The sequence below is a fragment of the Protomyctophum parallelum genome (genome assembly GCF_964188405.1).
Source record: "Protomyctophum parallelum genome assembly, chromosome: 5".
In the NCBI taxonomy this organism is placed as follows: Eukaryota; Metazoa; Chordata; class Actinopteri; order Myctophiformes; family Myctophidae; genus Protomyctophum; species Protomyctophum parallelum.
Window position 1 is genome coordinate 53,841,470 of NC_139702.1, and position 26,394 is coordinate 53,867,863.

Genomic DNA, 26,394 nt, shown 5'->3' on the forward strand with positions numbered 1-26,394 from the left:
GATACTTTTCCGATACCGACACAGTATCGGGACATCTCTAGTTCAAAGTGTGCCTGCATGCAATGTTTTGTATCAGTACGTTGTTGCTAATGGTCTGGCGGACAGAACGCCATGTGACAATGACAAGCTGAGACTGGAGGACGCAAAAACATATACAACAAGAAAATAAATGAAAAGATGGTTCCCACCTGCCTCACAACACACACAGCAAAGGAGCAGGTGGGTTAGAGGACAAAGTGTGTGAGAGAGAGAGAGAGAGAGAGAGAGAGAAAAAAATAATACAGTATTTAGATAAAAATGTTTTTAAAGATCTAAAAAAAGAGTAAGAAAAAGAGAGTAGACATGAGGAAGAGGATGTGAGAGGCTTGAAAGGCAAGAGAGAGACAGTTATACAGTATATGTGGTCTGAGTGTGTTTATGAGGAAAACTAATGAACTCAAGGGTCACTGTCACCGTCCCCCCCGTCCCCCCTCTCTCTCTCTCTCTCTCTCGCTCTCTCCATGTTCCAAGTGAAAGGGGTCTCAGCTGTCATCAATGGGTCTCTTTATGACTGTGTCATGTGTTGCATCTGGAGCTCTCAAAGCACGACTTGTTCAGGTTTCCGACTGAATGGGGAATATTGTGCGCACACACACACACACACACACACACACACACACACACACACACACACACACACACACACAGCTCTGGGGCCCACGACACACAACCACACTGGCACAGATACAGAAAGGCAAACAGACAACATAAACATACACTATACGATTCAAAAGCGGGTCTTTTTTTCCTAAGATGCACAAACCCAGGGGACAGTTCCAAATAAAAGACTAATGTAAGCGGCATTGTGTCCGCGAGGTGAGAGGCCAACACTTCCGTTAAACAGAGCTCAGCTGCGGTGCGTTGCAGAGCATAATGGAGCTACCACTTACTGACATCAAGGTGACTAAAACACTGATGGTGGCCTTGAGAGGATGCTGGATGAATGCTGGCCAGCAGCACAACATGCGTGCGCCTTAACTCTTAACATGAATGCAATGTGTGTGTGTGTGTGTGTGTGTGTGTGTGTGTGTGTGTGTGTGTGTGTGTGTGTGTGTGTGTGTGTGTGTGTGTGTGTTGAGATGACATGATGAGATGATAAGAGTAGATGTGAATAAAATCGACCTGTAATGGGGTCTGAGTGTGAATTAGGTTTCATCAGCCAGAATGCAGATCTGCCAGCAATACAACAGTGAGTATACAGGTACAATTAATAGAAGTATCAAAGCCAGTATCACTACGTCACTACGGACAAACTTAATGCATAGGGGTACGGCAGCCGTGTGTGTGTGTGTGTGTGTGTGTGTGTGACCTGCAGCAAAGACAAGCGCTCCTCCATCAATCCTTGTCAAATCTCTTGCAGAAAAATATGTCATTCTATCTAAATGTATGTCTAAGGTCTAAAGTGCCGAAAGAGAAGCACCATTTTCTGAGGGCTGTAATGCAGGGCTACAGCCCTATGAGGGCTATGGGGGCTGTAATACAGGGCCCCAATAAAATGATGTGTATGTTTTGTACGACTTAGACGGAGAGCGAGCGAGCGGCCATTTATAAACATGTCCTGCCAAAGTTATGAGAGGAGCATTGAGAAGATCAAAAGAGTTCTTGTCCTTTTGTGTGTGATTTTTGCTCCTAATGTATTGCTGAAGCGGTAAATTAGCCAGTGCCTGAGCCCCAGGCATGCGTGAAACCCACAGCACACGCCAGCCCTGCTCACAGCAGGGAGGGGTCATCTGTATGCGTGTATGTGACTGTGTACCTGTGATCGTGAGTGTGTGTGTGTGTAGTCTATGTGAGTGTGTGTGTGTGTGTGTGTGTGTGTGTGTGTGTGCAATGGCTGGCAGAAGCTAGGTCAGAAAAATCACATGAGTCTCAGCAGCCCACTGCCCCCTGTAGCCCTGTCTCTTCAGCTCTGATGAGCTAACATAAACAGCCAACATATCTGAGATCTGCACTCGCGCCTCATGACCAGACCGCTAACAGTTACAAAGTAACTCAAGTCAACTGACCGAAGAAAAAGAAAAAACAACACCTCAGAATATAAAACTATAATCACATTCCCTGCCAGGCATTAATTAATTAATTATTTCGCCACTGCCACAATCTTTTCAAAACATACTCTTATTTTGAAGAAGAAAATATCCCGGGCCATGAACTGGAAGTAAACAACGGCTATGTAAAGAAACTATTTCTTTGTTAAGGGGGTAGGCTGAAGTGATAATTCTAGTTATATAGCTCTATAATACTGGTATGCTGATAAATCATTGCTATGAAGTGTTTGTTCAGTCACATGGGGTCTCCCTCTCTCTCCTGCTCTACACAGAAAATACATTTTCTGATTGTTATGCCAATCAGGAGACATATACTAGTCCGGCAGCCGAGGTGGACGGGTGGGAAATTTGGTATAGTCTTTTTTATTGGCCTAAAATATTGTCCATATACATACATTCATGAATCCACTTGCTGACCGGCTGTCACTATTGGGCAATTTTTTTTAACATCCTATGGCAGGAAAAAATGTCAAAAATCAAACTTTCATTATTCTTTAAGTAGCATGTGACATGTCAAACTAAGCGGTTTTCATGATTCTGAATCCATTCCAAGCATTAGTTTTGCACAAAAAACACCCAAAAAGCCCAAGGAGTGTTTTTTGTGCAAAACGAATGAAAATTTTTCCTGCCAAATGTTAATGGTAGGGTCACAAGAAACCCCTGTAAAAACATTGCCCAATAGTGACAGCCGGTCAGCAAGTGGATTCATGAATGTAATAATTTATGTATATGGACAATATTTTAGGCCAATAAAAAAAAGACTACCGGTATATACCAAATTTACCACTTTAAACAAAAGAAGCCTGTCGGCAACCGGACTATGTTCAGTTCCATTTTGTGTGCTCATTTAGTTTGTCATCATTTCTAATTTCAATTGTTTCATTCTTCGTTCTTATTTTCTCTGATTATTTTGTCAATTTAACTAGGAACATGCAGTTGGACCTCTTCACCGTAAACTCCTTACTATTAATTAATACATAACCCAAGTTAGCTATGTTACATTAACACTAAGAATTCTACTGTGTTCAATGTTTTCCCTTTGTCTTGCAGTGTTTGATCATGTATGCACTATGCATTATTCCACCCACTACCACAGCGAAGCCAAATGCTAAACTACTTAATGTGGACTCCAGATCTACCTGCTGTTTCCCAGTGGAAGTGGGCTGTCCATCCACCGCCTGGTGCTGTGGCTCTGGGACCGAGGATGGGTCACAACTGAGGCTCGGTGTCAGGACCGGGGCTTGAGCTGGTTCCGACAACTCCTGATGGACAGATACAGATAGCAGACATGTTACTTAATGGAACGAGAGAAAGAGAGAGAAACAGAGAGAGAGAGAGAGAGACAGAGAGTCAGAGACAGAGACAGAGACAGAGAGTCAGAGGGAAGAAGAGTGAGACACATGTATACTTTAACAGAATCAGAATGAGCTGTATTGTCACAAATTCGTTATTGTGCATAGTTCCCAGGGGATTCATTTAAGTCTGAGAGTGAACACATTGAACCAAATGGACATGATAGGGTACATTTCCCTTTAACTCTCAGAGTTATAGGAACGTTTGCAGAATTTCAACGTAAATCCCATCGTTCTGATGTGAGGAGATCATGTACACGTACATGTATAGAGTCAGTGTGTATTTCTCCTGTGAAATGCAAATGTGTGAGCATGTGGCGTTAAACACATAGCTTGGTAATGACACAACTCGTACCCCTCATAAGCAAAAAAAGCCTTTATGGGAGAAAGTACACAGACCACATACGATTTTGTTTTTCAGCCCATCAAAACGTCTATTAAGACAAATGTTAGTTTTTGAGTGGTGCAACCACTCCCTTACGGAGCTATGTGTGTGGGTGGGTGGGTGTCTGGCTGGCTGTCTGGGTGGGTATGAGCACGAAAACAGCATGGTTGTTTTTCACCACCTGTGCGCAACCTAACACACACACACAAACACACACGCACATATTAACTGTATATACAGTATGATGCTTTCGGGTGTGCCAGTACAGTACAGGTACAGTACAGTAGAGGGTACAGTAGAGGGACCCCCACACGGTAACTCTGTCATTTCTCAACCGTTTCGAACGTGGGGCGGCTCGCCGGAACTGGGCCGGCACCCTGGGTGCGTTTCTGTGGGTCTGGAACTTAAAGTGTGTTTACTCATCTTTCAACAGCCACAGAATATTCTGTTCTATGACTATGTAAACACCAAACATCTCAAAAGAAACAAGAGAGTCTCTACTTTCATCATTGAATTTGATCATGTTTTTCCACTTATCCTCTGACCCAGAAGCTGTAGATTATCTCACATGGGTTGCGGAAAAGTGACACTGAAAACACCAATGACGCCAATAGTAGTCTGTGCGTTGGATTGAAATGACATATACGTCAATGGCAGATAAATGATTTTAACACAATTTGTATTCACGAGCGTCTGCCCCAGACACTCATGCCAAAATGGCGCACAGTAGGTACCAAAAATGTGGACGGAAATATATTTATTTATATAGATTTTATATTTTAATAAATTTAAAATTTAAATTTTAAATTTTAAAAATGTTAAATTTTTAAATTTTTAAATTTTAATTTTTTTGGCAACTTGTTTTTGCATGGATTCCAAAATATCCTCAGGCTAGGACCCAGCAGCATTCCTTTTGGAGCAGTACTTATGAATTTACAAAAGCTAAATGACAACAGAGCTACAAGAGGTGTTACCGAAAAATAAAATGAGTCTTTCAGTTTGACTTTAGGTTGAAAACTGACAAAATGTCCCGTTAACTCAGATTTTACTGTACAACATGGAACATTAGTGGATGGTTGCACAATATTAATATTGTAACCCAACCACAAATGCATGATTATGATGTCATTTGTGGGGCAGCAATTTCAGTTTTTGTTTCATTTTGTTTTCTTTTTATCTTTTGTGACACCACTGTTTCAGGTGAAAACGTGTGGATGTGTAAACGCAGTGAAACCTTTGAATGAAAGTGTGAGGGTAGTCGGGCCACTGAACTTCACGTGCATGGCTTTAAGTCATTCCATGTCCAGATGTGTAATAAGGTGGTGGGACAGCTGTCTAGCGGCTCCAGCAGTGAGGTGTGTGTGCAGCATCTATTTATCAGTGTCTAGCAGGCTGCTCCATTAGGGGCCCCTGGGGGCCCGGCAAACCTCGCCACGCGGCGGGACCACCAAAACAAACCGAGGAGACAAGGACGAAGAGGAGGCTCAGCCTATAGAGGGAGAGGGACGGGATTCTGTGCACTGCACGCACGCACGGCTCACGCACAGAGAAAGACACACGCACACTAGAAAGTGAACGTACAGAAAAGCACACGTGCGCACACACACACACACACACACACACAACAAACACCCCCCCCCCAAACTAAACTGCAATGTAGTGAAATATAATGCAATGACCTCCTATTATCTTGACCTATTGCGGCACTTGCATGATTGTGTCTGCGTTTGCGTGTGTGTGTATGGATTAGGTCCTCAAGGGTCCTGGTGATGTGCGTACTGTATTATGTGGTAAAGGGCCTCACCCTCACATGCAATTACCTACCGGGGACAGGTTTTACATAGGACACACAAACAGACACTGGGAAGCAACTACCACACGCACACACACAGACATGCTCAGGGCTTTGATTCTCTTCATGTTCATGTCTCCCTTTAGGTTTGATTCAGGTGCACTAACTGACACACATACAATACACACACCAAGGGCATAGGTGCGAACACAGACATTTGTGCGCACGCATGCACACACGCACGCACGGACGCACACTTATCAACAACACACTCAAACACTCCTTGTACTTCAAACTTTTCTTTGTCTTCACACTCACCTTTTCATCACTCATATGCACCCAACCCTCTCACCATATTGCCTATATGCATACATACATACTCACCTTCTTAAAACCCTACAGAAAAAGGTGTGAAGCGACACAGCTTTCAGTTCCCACTAAAACAACTGCTGCTACATCAACAAACAGCCCATCTACTCAACTCACCGCCTCTTGACAAGCTGGATGAAGAGACCTTCACACCTGTGTTTTTTAAGAAAAAATACCTATGCCGAATGTCATCACCTTTGTTTCTCTCTCTCGCGCTCTCTTTTTTAACCTCGTTTCCAGCGATTTTCCTGATTGCATTATCAGAGAAGCTGGCATCTGGGTGTGACCTTGTTAACTGCCAGGGTAATCAACTTTAACCAATGGGGAGGAGAGAGGGGGAAGGATGATAAATTATTAGCGAGGAAGATTTTGTTCACGTTTTATTAAATTGGCCTGTCAAAGGGGGGGTCGGCCAAATTATCTGGGGCCTCGTTTATTGGAGGCCGGCCATATTGGCGCATCTGTTATAATTATTTATAATTTCCGAGGCAATCGGGAGGTGGACTACCGGTAACTGAATGCGTTCTTTCGGCATCAACTACATAAAGCAATTTACAAATTAACTGGTGTGAGAGCATTTGAGTCTCTTCCTCTCCATCTACATATCCATCTACACAGTATCTAGCTACAGTATATATCCATATATCTACAGTATCTATAGCTACAGTATCGTTCTACAGTATAATTTGTCGCTGTCGGGAGGAAACCACCTAACTCAACTACATTTTTGGGTTATCATTATTTAAATCAGTGCTATTGAACATCCTTTCCTTTAAGCAATAAAACATAGTTTTGTTTATCAAGGTGACAGATCAGTGCATTTTCTGCCATAAAGTGCAAGGATTTTAGGAATATACATTTCAGAGATTTGGGAAGTACATTCCAGAACAGTGGAAACCTGAACACATGTTTCTTCAGAGGACATGACATCCATAACAGATTTACCAATACCAATATTTTAGTTAATAATAGGCCATAACCATTTAGAGTGTGGGCTGGGAGTGGATCCTTGACTAACGTTAGCTTCCACTAGGCTGGTTTCCAGCCTGCTTAGCAACGTTCCGTGAATTTGTTTTGTCACGTCGCTATACTCAAGTGACAAAACAAATTCACGGAACGTAGCAAAGCAGGCTGGAAACCAAGGGACAATTTTTTTTTAATACGTTTCCACAGTAAATGTTGCGACATATTTCGCATTGCATTTACCCACTCATCAATCGGATAGCTATTTAAATCTAAATTTCGCTTCCACAGGGACAAGCAAAGCCATCTCAGTGTCTTCTTCATTTGTTTGGGTGCACTACTGCTCTGGGGTTTGTAACTTTATTGTTGTCTGTCGCCACTTAACACCCTGAACGCACAGGACGAAGTTCACCATCCTTTCAATTAGTAACGCCCAGCGCCCAGGACGAAGATTGATCAAAAGGACGGAGATTATTGATAACAAAACCGATCGCATCGCTCCACAGCCTGGACATTCGATGTTGCGCAACAGTGGGACGGCATCGAAAATGTCCCCCCCCCTGTTTAGCCGACGAGACCGAAAATCTTAAAACGTTGATAACTCTTGATCTAAATCATAACGTCAAATTCTAAGCAAAGATCATGTGCCCACCGCAGTCCCGCCGCTAGTCGCGGTAGATTTAATCATACCTCCCGTTGTCGTCGATCGCCTCTAGAGTGTTTTGGCTACTGTATATCTAGCTGCTTCAGCCACATCCGGGATAACATCCACTCCGTCGGTAAAAGGGCTCCGCTGCTATAAATGTAATGGATTACATAACCCCGGGCGTTCGGGGTGTTAATGCACATTGGTTCCTGGTTTGGTGCATCTAATCGGTCCGCCTGAAACCCGTCTAGTGAGAAACGATCCGTGGTGCGAAAATGAATGTGACTATTATCATTTTTATTATTATATACTGTATTTTTTATATAATGTATTTTTTTTTTTCATCTGTAATTCATTATTTGAAATTAACGTGTTAAAGTCCTGGCCCTAATATATATGTGTATATATATAAACACACACATACATATATATGACACACACACACTACACACCACACACCACACACACACACACACACACACACACACACACACACACACACACACACACACACACACACACAATCCGTCCGTCCGTCCATCCATCTATTCGTCCTGATTGCTATCCTTCCTCCCACCGTTACTGATTTCCAGCCATCAGAAATACAAACAAGAGAGAGGGGAGACAGACGGGAAAGAGAAAATAAGAATTGTTGAACAAGCAACTCCGGAAAAAAGGGGGAACTGCCATAGAGAGAGGAAAAGGTGAGAGAGAGGAAGAGGAAAGATAGTTGAAAAGACGAATGAGTGCAGTGTTTGGGATGAGGAAAACAAGAGAGACAGTGGGAGAGAGAAAAACATACAGAGAGAGATAAAGAGAGAGAGAGAGAGAGAGGTGGTAGAAGTGTAGGAGAAGAGGGGAGGCAGAGGGAGGGAGGGAGGGGGGGGGGGGGTGCTCTCTCTGTAATTACTGAACACGATTAGGTTCTTGGGGGAACTTGTCTGGCGCTCGTGGCCACTCGCCTCGCCGCTGAGGCTTGGGCAGGCAGGACCATATGGAGCGAGGCTTGTGATTGTGCTCCCCGACGCTCGTGACCCGTCTGCTGCAGAGCCCTTGAGCTGAATGTGAAATGAGACTTGCCAGGCCTAATGTTCGACACATGCACCATTTATGCCACAAAACAAATCTGATCACTGTTAATTATGGAACGGCCGTAATCAGGAAGGGAGGCCTTCTGCCATGAATGCGTGCAAACACACACACACGCGCGCGCGCGCACACACACACACACAAAGTCTGCGCACAACCCCGCAAGCACACACACAAAGTCACACATCCTTTTACGAAAAAGTACAAGGACACACAACAAACAAGGCACCCAAACGTATAGACACAAACCCCATCACATATCACATGATGCAGCAGACACACTAATTAACCCATTCTGACCTGAGATCAGATTCATACAAGGTTTCCGCCGGACACACACTGGTCTGATGAACCCATTCTGACCTGAGATCAGATTCTAAAAATGTCAGTCGCTCTTCGATTTTTCAAAAATAGCAGACCTACAAGCTCGTATCGCGCCACTCGGTGGCGCGATATGAGCTTGTAGATCTGCTATTTTTAAATAGCTAAAGCATAACATGATGCCGACACCAAAATGGGTGCCCGTTCAGAATGGGTTAATATAGGACACAAATACACGAATATACGAATGTCTTTGTCAAAGTGCAGAGGGAGAGGTTTGGGGAGCAAGGGCTTGAAGGTACATGCCTCCCAACAGCCCACACAGTTTGCATTCAGGATGGTGGCTCCTGGGTCAAAGTGAAGGTGTGTGTGTGTGTGTGTGTGTGTGTGTGTGTGTGTGTGTGTGTGTGTGTGTGTGTGTCTGTGTGTGTGTCTGTGTGTGTGTTATGTTGGTGCAGTGGAGAGGGACTTTAGAGAAGGGCAAAGCAGGGCGAGTGGGATGTATGCGCGTGTATGTTTGTGTGCATATACAGCCCTGGGTCCTCCCACACAGTCTGTTTGACCTGTGTGTGTGTGTGTGTGTGTGTGTGTGTGTGTGTGTGTGTGTGTGTGTGTGTGTGTGTGTTTATCTGCAGCAGCACATGGCTGTGGTTCATTAATGAGGAGAGCTGCTGTACAGAGCCTCTCATCTAATGAGAGCAGTTGAGATGGTAAAACACACCACTGGAGTCCATGTCATTAGCATGGCTCTGGCCCCGGACATGGCTCAGCTCCAAACACACACACACACACACACACACACACACACACACACACACACACACACACACACACACACACACACACACACACACACACACTATATACTCTATATGTATGCACACCTACTATGCATCACAATGCATACATACAACACAAAATATGTAGCCTAAATGTAGTCATTTCACAAAGACCCATTTATGTACTAAAAAAAATGATATTTTGGCCTCGGTCCGATGGGGTGCAGAGAGGGCCAGAATGGCGAGTGCACCGGTCCGATTCCCGGCCGGACCATTTTGCTGCAAGTCATTCTCCTATTCTCTCTGCATTACCCGTTTCCCTCTACTGTCATTGTCAATTAAAGGTGCCATAAGTGATTTCGTCAAGTATTCAATACTGTACCTCTACAGGTATATTCTGATAGTAATCATTGCTACGCTTCAGTAAAGAAGAAAGAAATCAGGAGAGAGTATCAGTTTATGAGTTTCAATTTCAATAGTGTTCTGGTTCCAATTCTTTCTGCTCATTACTGGGCCACTGGTTCTACTCAAGGCCTCAAGGGAGAGTGCATGCACAGTTTCACGCTGAGCGCTCCAATAGTGCCGAAAATTTGCAAATGCACTGCAGAGGGGGCACGGTGGCACAGTTGGTAGTGCTGTCGCCTCACAGCTAGAAGGTCATGGGTCAGATTCCCGCTCGGGACGCTGTGGGTGCTGGCGGCGTGTTTCCTCCACGTCATCAGTGCCCATACCCGAGGCGGGGTTGGCTAAAGGGCCTTTCTGTGTGGAGTTTGCATGTTCTCCCCGTGTCTCCTAGGGTAGGTACCCTCACAAAAAACATGCAGTAATCCTGGTCTCTAAACTGCCTCCCCCTGGCCTGCCTAATGGAGGGGAAAGGAACTGGCTGGAATAACGTGTTCCTTCCACGGAATCCATGCAAGTCCAACCAGGGAAACTTGAACACTCAGGCATGAAGGAAGCATGAGTTCAAGTCCGTTGCTCTCCCCATGTCCCAATTATATGTGGACTAGTTTGGCGGAGGGTGTGTAGAGCCCAGGATCACATTAGCTAAATGACACAGGGGTGAAAAATGGGTTACAAAAATTGTGGGATAAAAAAAATAAAAAAAAACAAATGCACTGCAGGAGTTTCACTTCATGAACACACAAATATTTTGTCAAACTAGATAAAGAAATAGTGCAGCTGAAATCAGTGCAGAAATTAAGAAAAAGCAGTGATGCAATGATCCAGCATAAAGGTTGCATATCATTACAAAATACCCAAAGTCCAAAGACTTCATTCAAGCAAACCATGGATGAATAATCACTGTGAAACTTCACCACCAGTGTGATACCCACTGGGAAGAAAAGTTAGTAATTTGATGGCGAAAATGATAGAGGTTCTGCCCACTGGCATTATAGAGGGGAAAGGCTTCCGAGGGCTGATTGTGTTTCTTGAGCTGAATACACTGTATGCCTTGTTTCCAAACAATTACTAAGAAACTAGAGGGAATATACAGTGAATCAGTCACCTCCCTCCATGAGATTTTGTCTAAAGCCTACAAAAGGACCTATATGACGATAACCACTCAAGATTTTGAACTGTGAAGAGTGCCATCCTGCAATGACGCATAATGCAAGAGAGGCATCAAAAAGGCATCAAAATACTGTAGTAGCCAGCTGCAGTTGAGGGTTGGGGCATAGCCAACAAAATGGCAATCTGCGTCCATGACAATGCTATACCAATATTCTATTGGCAGATCATTATCTGGAAGTTACACAGACGCTTTGCACAACACTGTAGCTCACTAACCATCGATTTGACAGTTTCAAACTGAGTGCTATCTCTACTGTTGTTGGGGTTACGAGTCATTTTCCATAGCACCACAGCAAGACTGAGGCGCTGAAGCAAGACAAAGCAAGACCAATGAAACAGTATGTCAAGATGAGATGTAATTCTATATATGACATTAAAAATAGCGGGCGCACACACAGATTACTTTACTTTTACACCATTTTACAAAACCCAAGAGTTATTTTTTTGTAGCACCCAATTCAATTAAATTCAAAGCGAAAACATAAATCAACTAGGTGCTCGCTGGAGGTGAACAAAGTACGGATGGTGCTTCAAGGATCAAAGGAACTATATAGCAGAAGAAAGAGCGGTGATCCGAGCAAAAAAAAGTTTAAAAGGAGGAGAGAGCGGATATAAAAATCAGGGTACTTTGTTAAAGTTTTAAATGCCAACATGTTTTCCAATATAACATGGTAAAATGTGTGATTCTACTGGCTCGCAGACTGAGACTGTTGAATTGGAAGCAAGCACAGGTTCCGACTACACACTACACTTATGAAAGATGTTATGCACTATTTACAATTGGAAAAGTTTGAATTGAGAGGGAGTGAAGACAGATTTTACAATACTTGGCAACCCTTCATTGACCATTTCAACAGGTGCACGCTAACCCCTCCTATACAATAGATAACACAATCAAAATTTGGAAAGGCAAAAATAAAAAAGGAACAGAGAACTTATTTTTCATTCAAAAAAAAAAAAAAAAAAAAGTCTGTAATTCAATTGATATACCGCTCTAAGAGGCCACAACAACTTGTTGGGAAAGTCTGAGAGCAAGAGTGTCTGTCCAATTGTTTTTTATTTGTTTGTTTTTCTTGTTTATAGCATGTATATACCTTTTTTATTTGTATTGTATCTGGAACATTTACACTACATCAATTATATTCTGAAGCAATGTCAAATACAAATGCCTAATAAAAACAGTATTAAAAAAAACATGTTATGTTGGTGTTTTAAACTTTTATAAAGTACGCTCCGATCGCCGCTCTTTCTTCTGCTAGATACATATTTTTGAAACAAATAAGTAATTTTGGGACAAATAGCACCATTTTTCTTCAAAACAATGTAAATAGTATACAAAAAAGCACCCATGTTCTTCTAAGCATGATATCAATACTTATTCGGATGGCGGACAGTCCCAGCACTAAGCAAGCGGTGGTTCGTATTTCACTTCTAGAGAGTGAGAAAAAAGGCCCTAATGTTTACTTGACAACAGCTTATTTGAACTCCTGCATGAGTATGAGTGCTTTATTTCTCAAAGTGGTTGCCATAGCACCTAGGGTGCTGCAACGCCAGTCCAGAGGTTTAGTTTAGTTTAGTTTAGTTGAAAAGTAAAGTTATCGTACAATCAGATAAAACACCCAAAAAGTCCGTGGACTTATTTCACTGTGGAAAAACATACAGACGGACAGAGATTCTGCATATTTTGGATGCAGCAATTCTTTAGGCACTTGTCTACACAACTGAATTTGTTTTTAGTTTGTATTAAGTGTTTATATCCAGACAACATATTGTTAAAGTAGTACTGTATTACAATTATCATTTGGCCTTGGGGAGGAATAGCAGAGCCGAATCTGACTATCATTATCGTTTCACTAGTTTTGCCTAATTTGTTAAACATAGGCCTATTGATTACTGTAGTTTTACTGCCGGTAATTAACTATGTATTTACTTTTTCAAGCCTCTTCTTACTATCATTAGGGTTTTGACTCATTCTAAACATCATGGCGGTAGTTCAAGTTGTGGGACTGAAAGGAAAGCACACTTTGGACTCTCCTTTCAGCACCACATTTGGCAGAAAACAAGACAAAATCGATTGACGGATTGATTACCAAAATAAAGAGTCCTTCGCATCCCTAGCTCAAATCTCCAGCAGGAGGCATAACCTACGTCCCTCCATGTTTCTGTTTGCATGGCTGAAAGCAGGAGGCATAACCTACGTCCCTCCATGTTTCTGTTTGCATGGCTGGAAGGGCACAGGAAAATGGGAGCTAGGGATATAGCCTACATTAAATCATTACATACTGTGACAGACTGTATGGACACAGATTAAACTAATGTGGCATCATGCTGTCATCACTAGGACAAACATGGCGTTACCAATATAGCATAAAGGCCAATTTGTAGTCCAGACATAGCATACAAAGATCAGTATCCACAGGGGTCTGTGTGGACAAAAATGGTGCAACAATCCTGCTTGGTGAAATACTTCATAGGTATTCATTATATGGTTGTGCACTTGTGCAGGTCAGGTGTACATGTTCAAGTGTTTCATTTCTGTCATCAGGCGTGGTTCCTTGTGCAACATAAACTTCTAATCATTACAGCAAAATATAAAAATGTGAAGACAATGAAAAATGTCAGTGCCATTAATTTCATTCCAAAGCAATATTATAATATATAATATTATATAATATTAGAACAATATCATAGTCATAGTGCATATAAAAATGATCTGTGTGCCGGCAAACAAAGCAGATAATAAAGTATGGAATATGTATAGTGTGTGTGTGTGTGTGTGTGTGTGTGTGTGTGTGTGTGTGTGTGTGTGTGTGTGTGTGTGTGTGTGTGTGTGTGTGTGTGTGTGTTTTGATTGATTGATTGAAATATTTATTAACAGTTTGTAGAATTTACAGTACATTTTAAGCACAAACTCAATACAAAGACTGTCAACTGTGAGTGGACGACCCAATTAAGCATTATACTTGTTTACAACAGGGTCCACATTGTTCAATTCATCAAAACATTTAAAGACATACAGACATTTAGAGACATACAAATAGACATTTCTATGTAGCTAAAGTACAGAACAGGAATTCATCATATGGGAAGCAAAAAAGGGAAAAGATACAATATACAATGAGGGAAAATGGGGGGGGGGGGGTGGATGGGGGGATTCAGATTTTACAGAGGCCAGTTTCGAATTGCAGCCATCCGTAGGTGCCCTTTGAGAGCGGTTTTGAAGGAGTCAAGGGATTCACATGTCTTAATGACTGTTGGTAGGGCGTTCCACATTTTGGTGGCATAGGAGCGAAAATAATTTAGTCCCTTGTTTGTGCCGAATCTGGGTTGTACATGGTTTGTTGCACTCCCTCTGGTGTTGTGGGTGTGGACTTCGTTTACATTAAGGAAGTATTTAGACAGGTACATGGGTATCTTGGTGGTGTATCGAATCTTGTGGACCAGACCCATTGCAAGATGCTGTACTCTGTCGTCGACCCTAAGCCATCCCAGCCTGTCAAAGTGGGCAGGGGTGAGGTGGGTTCGGGGGGTGAGGCCAAGTAGGAGCCTGACCAGTTTGTTTTGGGAGGTCTGGAGCCTTGTTTTAAGGGCCTTTGAGGTGCTGTGGTACCAAGAGGTGGATGCATAGTCAAAGAAACCTTGTACGAGGGCTCCTGTTAAGGTCTTCAAGGTGTTTTTTTTCTGACCAGTGAGGAGATCCTGTAAAGGAATCTTGTTCTTTGATTGACTTTTTTGATTATGTTGGTGGCCATTTTATCACCGGAAAGATTGGCCTCCAGGATGGAACCTAGGTAGGTAATTTCATCTTTTCGTGTGATAATATTGTCACCCACTCTAACCAAGAAGCCATCTGCCTTGCTGAGTTTACTATTTGATCCGAAGAGGATGGATTCAGTTTTTCCCAGGTGTAAGGATAGTTTGTTATCAGCGAGCCAGGTGCAGATTCTACCGAGTTCAGAGCTGAGGGTCTTTTCAACCTGCAGTTTGTTCCTGTCCGAGACCAGCAGTGCTGAGTCATCTGCGAACAGGAACAAGTTGCAGTCACAAGCTGAAGTCATGTCGTTAACATAAATTAGGAACAGTAAAGGCCCTAGTATGCTTCCTTGTGGGACGCCACAGCTCACTGGGAGGGGAGGGGACAGTGTTCCGTTCACCTCCACCATCTGTTCTCTCCCCTCCAGGTAGGATTGCATCCAGCTCACTGATGTGCTATCAAAACCAATAGCTTTAAGCTTGTTAACCAGTATGGAGTGGTTCACGGTGTCAAAAGCCTTTTGGAGGTCCAGCATGACCATGCCGCAGTATTTTCCAGCATCCACCTCGTGTTTGATGTGATCGCTCAAATAGAGGAGGCATGTGTCAGTGGAGTGGGATGTTCTGAAACCAGATTGGAACTCTGTGTGTGTGTGTGTGTGTCTCCATACTTCATAACACCCCTGCATAAGTCAGTGTCCCACTTGACTTGGACCACCCCAGTCGACTCTCTACAAACAGAGAAGGTAAAGACAGCACCCTGAGTACCTCGGTCGATTCATGTACTGCATGCAAGATTCAAATCCCAACTCATGCTAACCCAGGGCTCGATATAGCGACCATTTTGGTCGCAAATGTGCCTGAATTTTAATCTTTGCGACCTAAAAATATATTTGGGAGCACCAGTGCCACTACAAATAATTACTGTGGTGCCCCTGGCTACAACGATCGATTGTAGAAAAACGGGCGCTCTGAGCCGCTCTCTGACATCCAACTCCACTGTACTGCCAGTGCTCCTGTCTGCTAGCTGCACTAGCACTTCATGCTAACAAACCAACGTGTGAAGTGTGTAGTGTTCTACTCTTTGACACAACGGTACGGGACAACGTTGATCGCTGCATCGCCACGGCTCGCAACTTCACCATGTGTCAGAAAAGACATTATTTCAAGTGTTCAGATTCAGAAAAGACCGGAGCGAATGTAAAAGAGGAGGCGGACCGGCGGTGTGTGTGTGTGTGTGTGTGTGCGTGCGTGCGTGCGTGCGTGCGTGTGTGTGCGTGCGTGTGTGCATGCAAGAGAGAGAGGGAATGAGAGAGAGAGGGAGGGAGAGAGAATAGCAGACTTGTAAGTGTTTCTACATCTTCCCCGTGCTGCTACCTTGTCGTGGTGGGGAGGCTTGCGTACCTCCGTGACTCTGAAGGCTATACCGGAGGGGGCTCATACCCTCAGCAGGTTTAACCATGCCGGGCAGGTTTTAGAGTAGAGGTCAGACAAAAAGCAGCACCCGGTCCTCCAGGTTTGGGGGTTGGGCGTGGGGCCAACAACCCCACCCCGTAAAACACTTTCCGTTACAGAAACGACGACAAGGATACAGAAAGAGAATTCGGCACTGGGAGAGAGAAGTTCTTCAGCTCGAGGACGTATGACGTTAGGTGGTGAAAGCCAGGATCCCCTGGAAGCCGCAGGACCGACCACCCTTCTCTCAACCAGGAAAAGCATCACCATAGGAACATGGAACGTAAGAACAATGTACCAAGCAGGGAAAACCTTCCAAATAGCGCAAGAGATGAGAAACTACGATCTCGTACTACTGGGAATCAGCGAGGCAAGATGGACGCAATCTGGACAAAAAAGATTGATGAGTGGAGAGCTGCTGCTTTATTCAGGCCATGAAGATGAAGGTGCCCCACACACACAAGGGGTAGCTCTCATGCTATCAAGACCTGCACAGAGAGCATTGATAGAATGGGAGGCCCATGGACCAAGGATTATCACAGCATCATTCAGAACAACAAAAGAGAAAATAAAGATGAACATTATCCAATGCTATGCACCAACAAACGACAGTGAAGAAGAAGAAAAAGAAGAGTTCTATGACAGACTTCAGAACATCCTGGACAAATACCCAGAGAAGGATACCACCATCCTCATCGGAGACTTCAACGCAAAGGTAGGAGAAGTAAACACGGGATACGAAGAGGTGATGGGAACACACGGACTCGGAGAGATGAGTGACAACGGAGAGAAGTTCATAGACATCTGCGCACTGAACAAGCTGGTGATAGGAGGCAGCATCTTCCCCCATAAGAAGATACATAAAGCAACATGGGTATCACCAGACCATACTACAGAGAACCAAATTGACCACATCTGCATAAGTAAGAAATTCAGAAGATCACTACAAGACATAAGAGTTAAAAGAGGAGCAGATGTAGCATCAGACCACCACTTGCTAACTGCTAGACTGAAGCTCAAGCTAAAGAAAAACAAGACAGAGACAACAACTAACAGACAGAAATACAACGTGAGCCTACTGAGAGGGGCAGAAAAACAAGAAGAATTCAAACTGAAACTCTCCAATAAATTTGAAGTTCTACAGGACCTACTTGAAGGCGAGACCAGCATTGAGAGGCAGTGGCAACAAATTAAAGACACACTAACTTCGACATGCCAAGAAGTGGTTGGCTACAGGAAATTCCACCAAAAGGAGTGGATAACTACAGAAACACAACAGAAGATACAAGAAAGGAAAGAAAATAAAGCAGTAGTGACAAAGAGCCGCACAAGAGCATCAAAAGCAAAGGCGCAAGCAGAATATACTGATGTCAACAGAACAGTAAAGAGGAGCATTAGAGCAGACAAGTTGAAATACATCAACAACCTAGCAGAAGAAGCAGAGGACGCAGCAAGGCATGGAAACATGAAGCAGCTGTATGACACCACCAGAAAGTTGTCAGGTAGATATAGCAGGCCACAAAGACCGGTCAGGGATAGAGAGGGAAACATCATTAATACAGAGGACGGCCAACTAAATAGATGGGCCGAATACTTTGAAGAACTGCTCAATAGACCCCCACCAACAAACCCCCCAGAGATACAACCAGCACAGACCGACCTCCCCATCAGCTGTGATATACCAAGCAGAGAGGAGATCAGGAAAGCAGTACAGCTGAAGAACGGAAAAGCAACAGGGCCAGATAACATCCCGGCAGAAGCCTTAAAGACAGATGTCGATACCACTGTGAGGCTGCTTTATCCACTCTTCAAAAAGATCTGGGAAGAGGAACAGATACCAGCAGACTGGAAAGAGGGCCTTATCAACAAGCTCCCAAAGAAAGGAGACCTCTGTAATTGTAACAACTATAGAGGGATCACCCTACTCTCAGTGCCAGGGAAAGTGCTAAATAGAGTAATCCTAGACAGAATGAAGGATGCAGTTGACCACCAACTTAGAGACCAGCAAGCAGGATTCCGAAAGAACAGGTCATGTATAGATCAGATTGCCACGCTCCGCATTATTATAGAGCAGTCACTAGAGTGGAATTCACCACTCTACGTCAACTTCGTAGATTACGAAAAAGCTTTCGATAGTGTACATAGGGAGACCACCTGGAAGCTACTAAGACACCATGGAGTGCCCACTAAGCTAGTCAACATAATCAAAAACAGCTATTCTGGAATGACTTGTAGAGTGATACATGATGGGGAGCTCACAAACCTGTTTGAGATCAAGACTGGGGTCAGACAGGGTTGTCTACTATCCCCATTCCTGTTTCTACTTGCCATTGACTGGACAATGAGAAAAACAACAGAAGAAAGAAAGAACGGAATTCAGTGGACGCTATGGACACAGCTAGACGACTTGGACTTTGCCGACGACCTGGCACTACTCTCACACAGACACCACCAAATGCAAGAAAAAACCAAAATACTGGCAGAGACTTCCTCACAATTAGGACTCTCCATCCACAAGGGAAAAACACAACTCATTAAGATAAATAACACCAGCACAGAGCCAATCCTTCTAGGGGACAACGCGTTGGAAGAAGTAGAGTCCTTCACCTACTTGGGGAGTATCATCAGCAACCAGGGTGGTACTGATGCAGATGTGAAAGCCAGGATAGGCAAGGCAAGAACAGCATTCCTACTTCTCAAAAACATCTGGAGCTCTAGAGAGATACAACAACAAACAAAAATAAGAATATTTAACTCTAATGTAAAATCAGTCCTGCTTTATGGGGCAGAGACATGGAGAACAACAAAGACCACAACAAATAAAGTGCAAACCTTCATCAATAAATGTCTCAGAAGAATCCTGAAAATACACTGGCCAGACAAGATCAGCAATATAGACCTATGGACGAAGACCAAACAACTCCCAGCAGCAGATGAAATCGGACGAAGAAGATGGAGATGGATCGGGCACACACTACGTAAGCCAGTGTCAAACACGACCAGACAGGCTCTGACATGGAACCCCCAGGGGAAGAGAAACAGAGGTCGGCCCAAAAACACCTGGCGGAGGGATCTCCAGGCAGACACCAAGAGGCTGGGAGGCACCTGGTCGCAGATAGAAAAGAACGCCAGTGACCGAGAACTCTGGAGGTCCCTTGTCGACGGCCTATACCCTGGAAAGGGTGTCAGGTGTAAGTAAGTAAGTAAGTGTTTCTACATAGCATAGGAGCAGTATTGATACTTTTACTTAAGTAAAACATTAGAGTAATTTTTCCACCACTGATTAGAAGTATAGGCATATAGCTATAAATACCATGTTTTACATCGAAATTATTTTATATTATAAATTCTAATTATATGATCTAAATGGGCTATGAAGGTGAAAAACACAAAACAAAGAAAAAGAAAACAGGTGATGTGACTGGCCGGAATCAGTGTAGACTAGAGGGTCCTCATCTGGAGATTCGTTTGATGCCTCTGTCTCTTTGAAGAGATGTATGGATGAGGGACAGAAAGTCTGGACACTACATTTTAAATTCTGGCATGCATTTTTATACTTTAATCATTTTATGTTATTTGTAAACCACACGTTATAATATTGTTTTTATGAATGTAAAAAATCGATTACATATTGGTGCTCCTTAGATTTTGGTGGGTGCTCCTAATTTTCCTTCATTTTGAAATTGGTAGCACAAGCGCTACCAAGTAAAAAAGTTAATTTCGAGCCCTGTAACCTAGATAGTTCACAGTCAAACCAACTTTTATAATTCCACCATAGGCTCCCTCAGTCGAGGAACTGATTTACTTCCAGTTGTTCACTTTCTGCTTGTTAAAACAAATCATATTTCTGTCTTGGATAGCCCAAAGTATTTTCAATCATGCCGCATTTTAATGTTTGATAATTTAAAATGTTCAATGGGATGCTTGTCATTAATGATGATGGTGATCAAAAGAAACACCTCGACTGAGCCCAGCATGACCACACATAACGTGGGTATGTCTGTGTGTTGGTGAACGCCTAACTTGCACTTTAATTATACATCTGTCAACTTTTTGATTGGCTAACATTAATAACTGGCAGCAGATGTTAAATACCATCAGAGCTGGCTGAGGGAGAAGTGCCAATTGGGGTTACCGCGTGAAAAACAAACAAATTGACTGATCACCTGGGGAAAACGAAGCCTATCCAGCTTATCCGCACATTTTTTTTCCTGCAGGTTTCAAACTTTCAAGCTTTTATTTTCGTTCGCATTCGACTCAAAAATGAAAGCCTAGGGAAATGAGACATTTCTTGGTCTAGGAGTGGGAGTGAACTACAGTGCAGAGGGGCATCACTCGAATTTTGGTGACATCAGTGTTGTCTGCTGTTTTCTAACGGGACTACCTTTTTGCAGAGCCTGGGAGTCGAACGGTGCTGATGGGGAACTTGCTCAGATTGGTGAACCAATATGATCCAACGCATTGATCCCGTGACACCCACCCCATTGCACGGTGGCTGGGCCAGGCTAGTTGTATTTAGACAAAGCTAACCCACAGTACGAAAGGGAACAGCTACTACTGGTCACAGATCAGAATAACTAGAGATTGTATTTCGTATAAGCAATGACATACCCAGAAATGATACAAAATGATATACAGTGTAGTGCAAGTCTACCACCAATACTTTTATTGGAATGCAAATTAAGTATATGGGCACTATAGACATCTATCTCTAGGGGCGGCGGTGGCTCAGGGGTAGAGTGCCTGGATGGTAACCGTAAGGTTGCCAGTTCGAACCCGGGCTCCCCCAGAGTTACTGTCGAAGTGTCCTTGAGCAAGACACTGAACCCCTAATTGCTCCCGATGTGCTAGTTGGTGCCTTGCATGGTTTCCGCTGCCATCGGTGTATGAATGTGTGTGTGAATGGGTGAATGTAATGCACAATCTCTGTAAAGCGCCTTGGATAAAGGCGCTATATAAATGCACCATTTTCCATTTACCATTTATCTCTACATATGGCCATAAAAAAGAACTGAAAGATACAGATATCGTCATATGTGGGCTGATAAAAGGGGCACAGGTAGACAGACAGAAACAGACATCTCCATACAGTATATGCCCCAACACTATGACTCAGATACTGGTCAGATCGGCAGTGCGAGTGTGTGAGGGCCATGTAGCTCTAGTACAGTACTGAATCTCTTAATTACACTGACCAACATTGTTCTTCTGAAGCATTTTTATACTTTCCACTAATCTATTACAAAATACTGTCACCACACAATTCAACATGCCCAAAAATACATCAAGTAAATTCTTATCAGCAAATTGCTGATAAGAATGTACTGTATTAAACGAAACTAATTATTAATTATGTAATTTATTAATTATAAATCAATAGTTGATTCATTGTCAACATCCCAACATGAGTATACAAAATTAATAATCTGGGAAGTCTGTTTACCTATAATCCCGTCAAATGTGACAAATTTGATGCATGATGCTAATGTAGTATTTTCAAACTTTTCTGTAAAACATTCCCTAACAAAAAGGAGTGAAGCATTCATCTTCCTCTAACATCTTGTCCCAACTTTTCTGGAGCGCACAGCATGCCTAATCTCCCTCCCTTTCCCAGTGCTAATGAGAGACTAAGCGTTGTGTTGAACAACCGCCCACACAATTAACAGCTCACCACTCATTTACCGTGGCAAAGGTTCCAGAAAGCCTGAGGTCTGCTGCGGATCTTAATGTCGGTCTTTAATCACTGCTCAGCTCTGATGATAGCCAAACCAATGCTAGACGACAACAAGCACAATGACAGCCAGTTAGACATGTTAGTTACACATGACGGAAATATTAAATCTGGCCCCTTTTCCTGGCCAGCGATAGGAGACATCCCCCTGGCTCTCCAGTGGTATGGTAGTCTGTGGTGGCAACCCAAGCCCTCCAACCTGGCAACCTGTCCAGACTCCAGCACGGTGTTGAGTCTGGACTCTACTGGGTTGTGTTGGGTGTTGGGCCAGACCCTGAGGCTGGTGGAGCAGGGCCATCTCCTCTCCACGTCTGTGGACGTCCCTGGCTACTGTGAAATACTCATACATACAGAAAGCCAGCGGACTCCTGCAGGTATAATGTGGCCATAATGGTGTTTCTTTGGGGGGTATCACAATGTTATTGGTTTGGAACAATGGAGATGAATCGAAATGAAAATCATGGTTAACGCTTGACTTTACAATGGCCGTATTCCAGACCATTACTCTGTGCATTAAAATTCGGAGTAGTAAGTGCTGAATGCCATTACATAAAACTTGAAAGTACAAATACATAAAGATCCCTCTAATTACCTTAAAAGTAACAACACAAGTGAATTCAAAGTCTACAAATGTAAGAGATTCTACAATCTGTCTTTTATGTGAATATTCTGTCAGGGAGTAATACACAGTAGTATTGTGCACATAAGCCTTATTACTTGCGCAAGCAGAGCGCGCAAGTAATATTTTCGCCCGGTCTCCTTCGTCGTGACAGCTGTTCCGCCATTCGAGGCTTACGCAGAAAAACATCAAATCTGTGCCTGTGTTGCTGGACCAATGATGACGAAATGACCATATTTCTTACGTCATCATTTAGAGCTAGTCATACGTATACTATATACATAATCAGTAAAAAATAAAATAGCAAATTGTGCCTGATCTGCTGGGACCAGAGTACGTGGTGTGTATGTGTATGACTAGCTCTAAATGATGACGTAAGAAATATGGTCATTTCGTCATCATTGGTCCAGCAACACAGGCACAGATTTGATTTTTTTCTGCGTAAGCCTCAAATGGCGGAACAGCTGTCACGGTTTTTGGCGCAAAGTAACCACAGTATACCGCTAATCAACTTACAACTACACACTTTATACAGTATAGAGTATAGAGTATATATGTATACATATATAGTATATGCCTATATACTATATATATACTATATATATTTCTTACGTCATCATTTAGAGCTAGTCATACGTATACTATATACATAATCAGTAAAAAATAAAATAGCAAATTGTGCCTGATCTGCTGGGACCAGAGTACGTGGTGTGTATGTGTATGACTAGCTCTAAATGATGACGTAAGAAATATGGTCATTTCGTCATCATTGGTCCAGCAACACAGGCACAGATTTGATGTTTTTCTGCGTAAGCCTCAAATGGCGGAACAGCTGTCACGGTTTTTGGCGCAAAGTAACCACAGTATACCGCTAATCAACTTACAACTACACACTTTATACAGTATAGAGTATAGAGTATATATGTATACATATATAGTATATGCCTATATACTATATATATACTATATATATTTCTTACGTCATCATTTAGAGCTAGTCATACGTATACTATATACATAATCAGTCAAAAATAAAATAGCAAATTGTGCCTGATCTGCTGGGACCAGAGTACGTGGTGTGTATGTGTATGACTAGCTCTTAATAATGACGTAAGAAATATGGTCATTTGTGGTCATTTGGTCCAGCAACACAGGCACAGATTTGATGTTTTTCTGCGTAAGCCTCAAATGGCGGAACAGCTGTCACGGTTTTTGGCGCAAAGTAACCACAGTATACCGCTAATCAACTTACAACTACACACTTTATACAGTATAGAGTATAGAGTATATATGTATACGTATATAGTATATGCCTATATACTATATATATTTCTTACGTCATCATTTAGAGCTAGTCATACGTATACTATATACATAATCAGTAAAAAATAAAATAGCAAATTGTGCCTGATCTGCTGGGACCAGAGTACGTGGTGTGTATGTGTATGACTAGCTCTTAATGATGACGTAAGAAATATGGTCATTTGTGGTCATTTGGTCCAGCAACACAGGCACAGATTTGATGTTTTTCTGCGTAAGCCTCAAATGGCGGAACAGCTGTCACGGTTTTTGGCGCAAAGTAACCACAGTATACCGGTAATCTACTTACAACTACACACTTTATACAGTATAGAGTATAGAGTATATATGTATACGTATATAGTATATGCCTATATACTATATATATACTATATATATTTCTTACGTCATCATTTAGAGCTAGTCATACGTATACTATATACATAATCAGTAAAAAATTAAATAGCTAATTGTGCCTGATCTGCTGGGACTAGAGTACGTGGTGTGTATGTGTATGACTAGAAAAACTAAAAAGGGATCCAGAATATATCTACAACAATAAAACAGTATTTCTTATATAGATAGAAACTTGAATCATACTTAATAATACTAGATGTTTATATGTATAAAGTAGGTAGCAAATAGTTACATCTAAACATTAATCATTTCAAACGTTCCTTCACAGAGATACTGAGATTTGACAGTTTACAGCGGTCGAAAGGACTAGTTGGCCATTTATGGCCTACTAGTGTGCAACAAGCAAGTATGCACTCGACAGAGTGCAGTTCTAGTTCACAATAGGGCTGCTTTTTCGTTGTGCGTATAGCTTTAGTCAGACGTTCGACATTACTAAGTTACCCTACCTCTAACCTTAACCATAAATGCACGCGGAAGCCACGGGTGAGTCTTAACCGGCCACGTGCAGTATGTCAGACTAATGGGACGTCGGACTCGGACTAACGCTTTTTCGGATGTACAGCTCAATAATCACTTACGTCATAAGAACGTATAACCTCTGCTAGTTGAACATTGTGTATGATTCAAGGTGGGGAAATTAATTTTGTCTCGTTTCTGCATTCTACCCAAGGCTTAATTCCGCCAACGAACAATGGATAGCTTGGAAGAGGTTAGGAGGTAGTAGGTACACAACAAACACCACCGTAATCCCTCTCTGAGGGTCCATAAACCTGTCCCAAGAAATGACAAAACCTCTAGTCTGTGGCAAATTTGCCAAAGCCCATCAGAGGGTGATGAAGAAAATTAGTAGAGATCAAGGTGATAAAAAAGCGTTTATGCAATGCTTCAGTGGCTTGAGCGTGCTGAAGTGTTGCTAGTTGCCCTCTACTGAGACTAAACAAGAGACTATACAAAGATATACAGAAATACCTTAAAATAACCTCAGATGTAAGGATTCTCTTTAAAATGCATGTGTGTTAAAGGGCCACTTCACCTCTTTTGCAACCAGAGCTTATTTTAATGATGTTTAGGACACAAGAAACACTTTCCTGGGGTTTTTATGTGTGTAATATGTTTTTTTGATATATATATTTTAGTCATGAAGCCATGTTCATGACCAAAAACCTGTCATGAAAATTTGGTCTCACTTCCTTCCTGGAATACAAAGTCACACCTCCATAACGCCACCATCTCTCCACAAGGAAGTGCACTAATGCATTATGGGCATTGTAGGAATTCAGCAATCCAGTCAAACCCTAGTCAAACACACAGCCTTCAGAATTGTTCTGGTCACAGGGTGCAAATTTCTAATTGTGCTACTGCTACTGTTATCTACTAATACTACAAATACTATTAAGATTGAAATAGCTGTGAAATGTCCCTGTAATGGGGCTTTAGACAGACAGAGATAGAAACAGACAGACAACTTGGGACACAGTGAGAAGGGAAGCAACACAATGGGTGATATTCCTCACTTCTCTCCTCACCCCCCCAATCCTCAGTGGGAGGGGTGTTCAAAGCGTCGCTCCAGTGTGTATTCAAATGAGAGCCCCGTCTACTACCCATATCTCCCCTCCCATGTGCTCCTGTTGCGATCAGCACTTTGATCATCTCTGACAGTAACTTCCACAAAAAAATGAAGAAAAAAAATGAAAAAAAATGGAATCCTTAACAACCTGAGCATTCGAATTGAACAGGTGTTCGGGATGGAAATTGCTATATA

The 26,394-nt window shown here is 42.6% G+C and overlaps 1 protein-coding gene across 1 annotated transcript in view; it reads right to left on the reverse strand.

Annotated features, from left to right (window-relative positions):
• Positions 1 to 26,394, reverse strand: part of cntln (centlein, centrosomal protein) — a 151,736-nt gene that overhangs the window by 103,229 nt on the left and 22,113 nt on the right. The window contains exon 9 of the mRNA XM_083764538.1: positions 3,227 to 3,349. Coding sequence (XP_083620664.1) covers positions 3,227 to 3,349 — 123 coding nt within the window. The remainder of the gene's footprint in view (positions 1 to 3,226; positions 3,350 to 26,394) is intronic.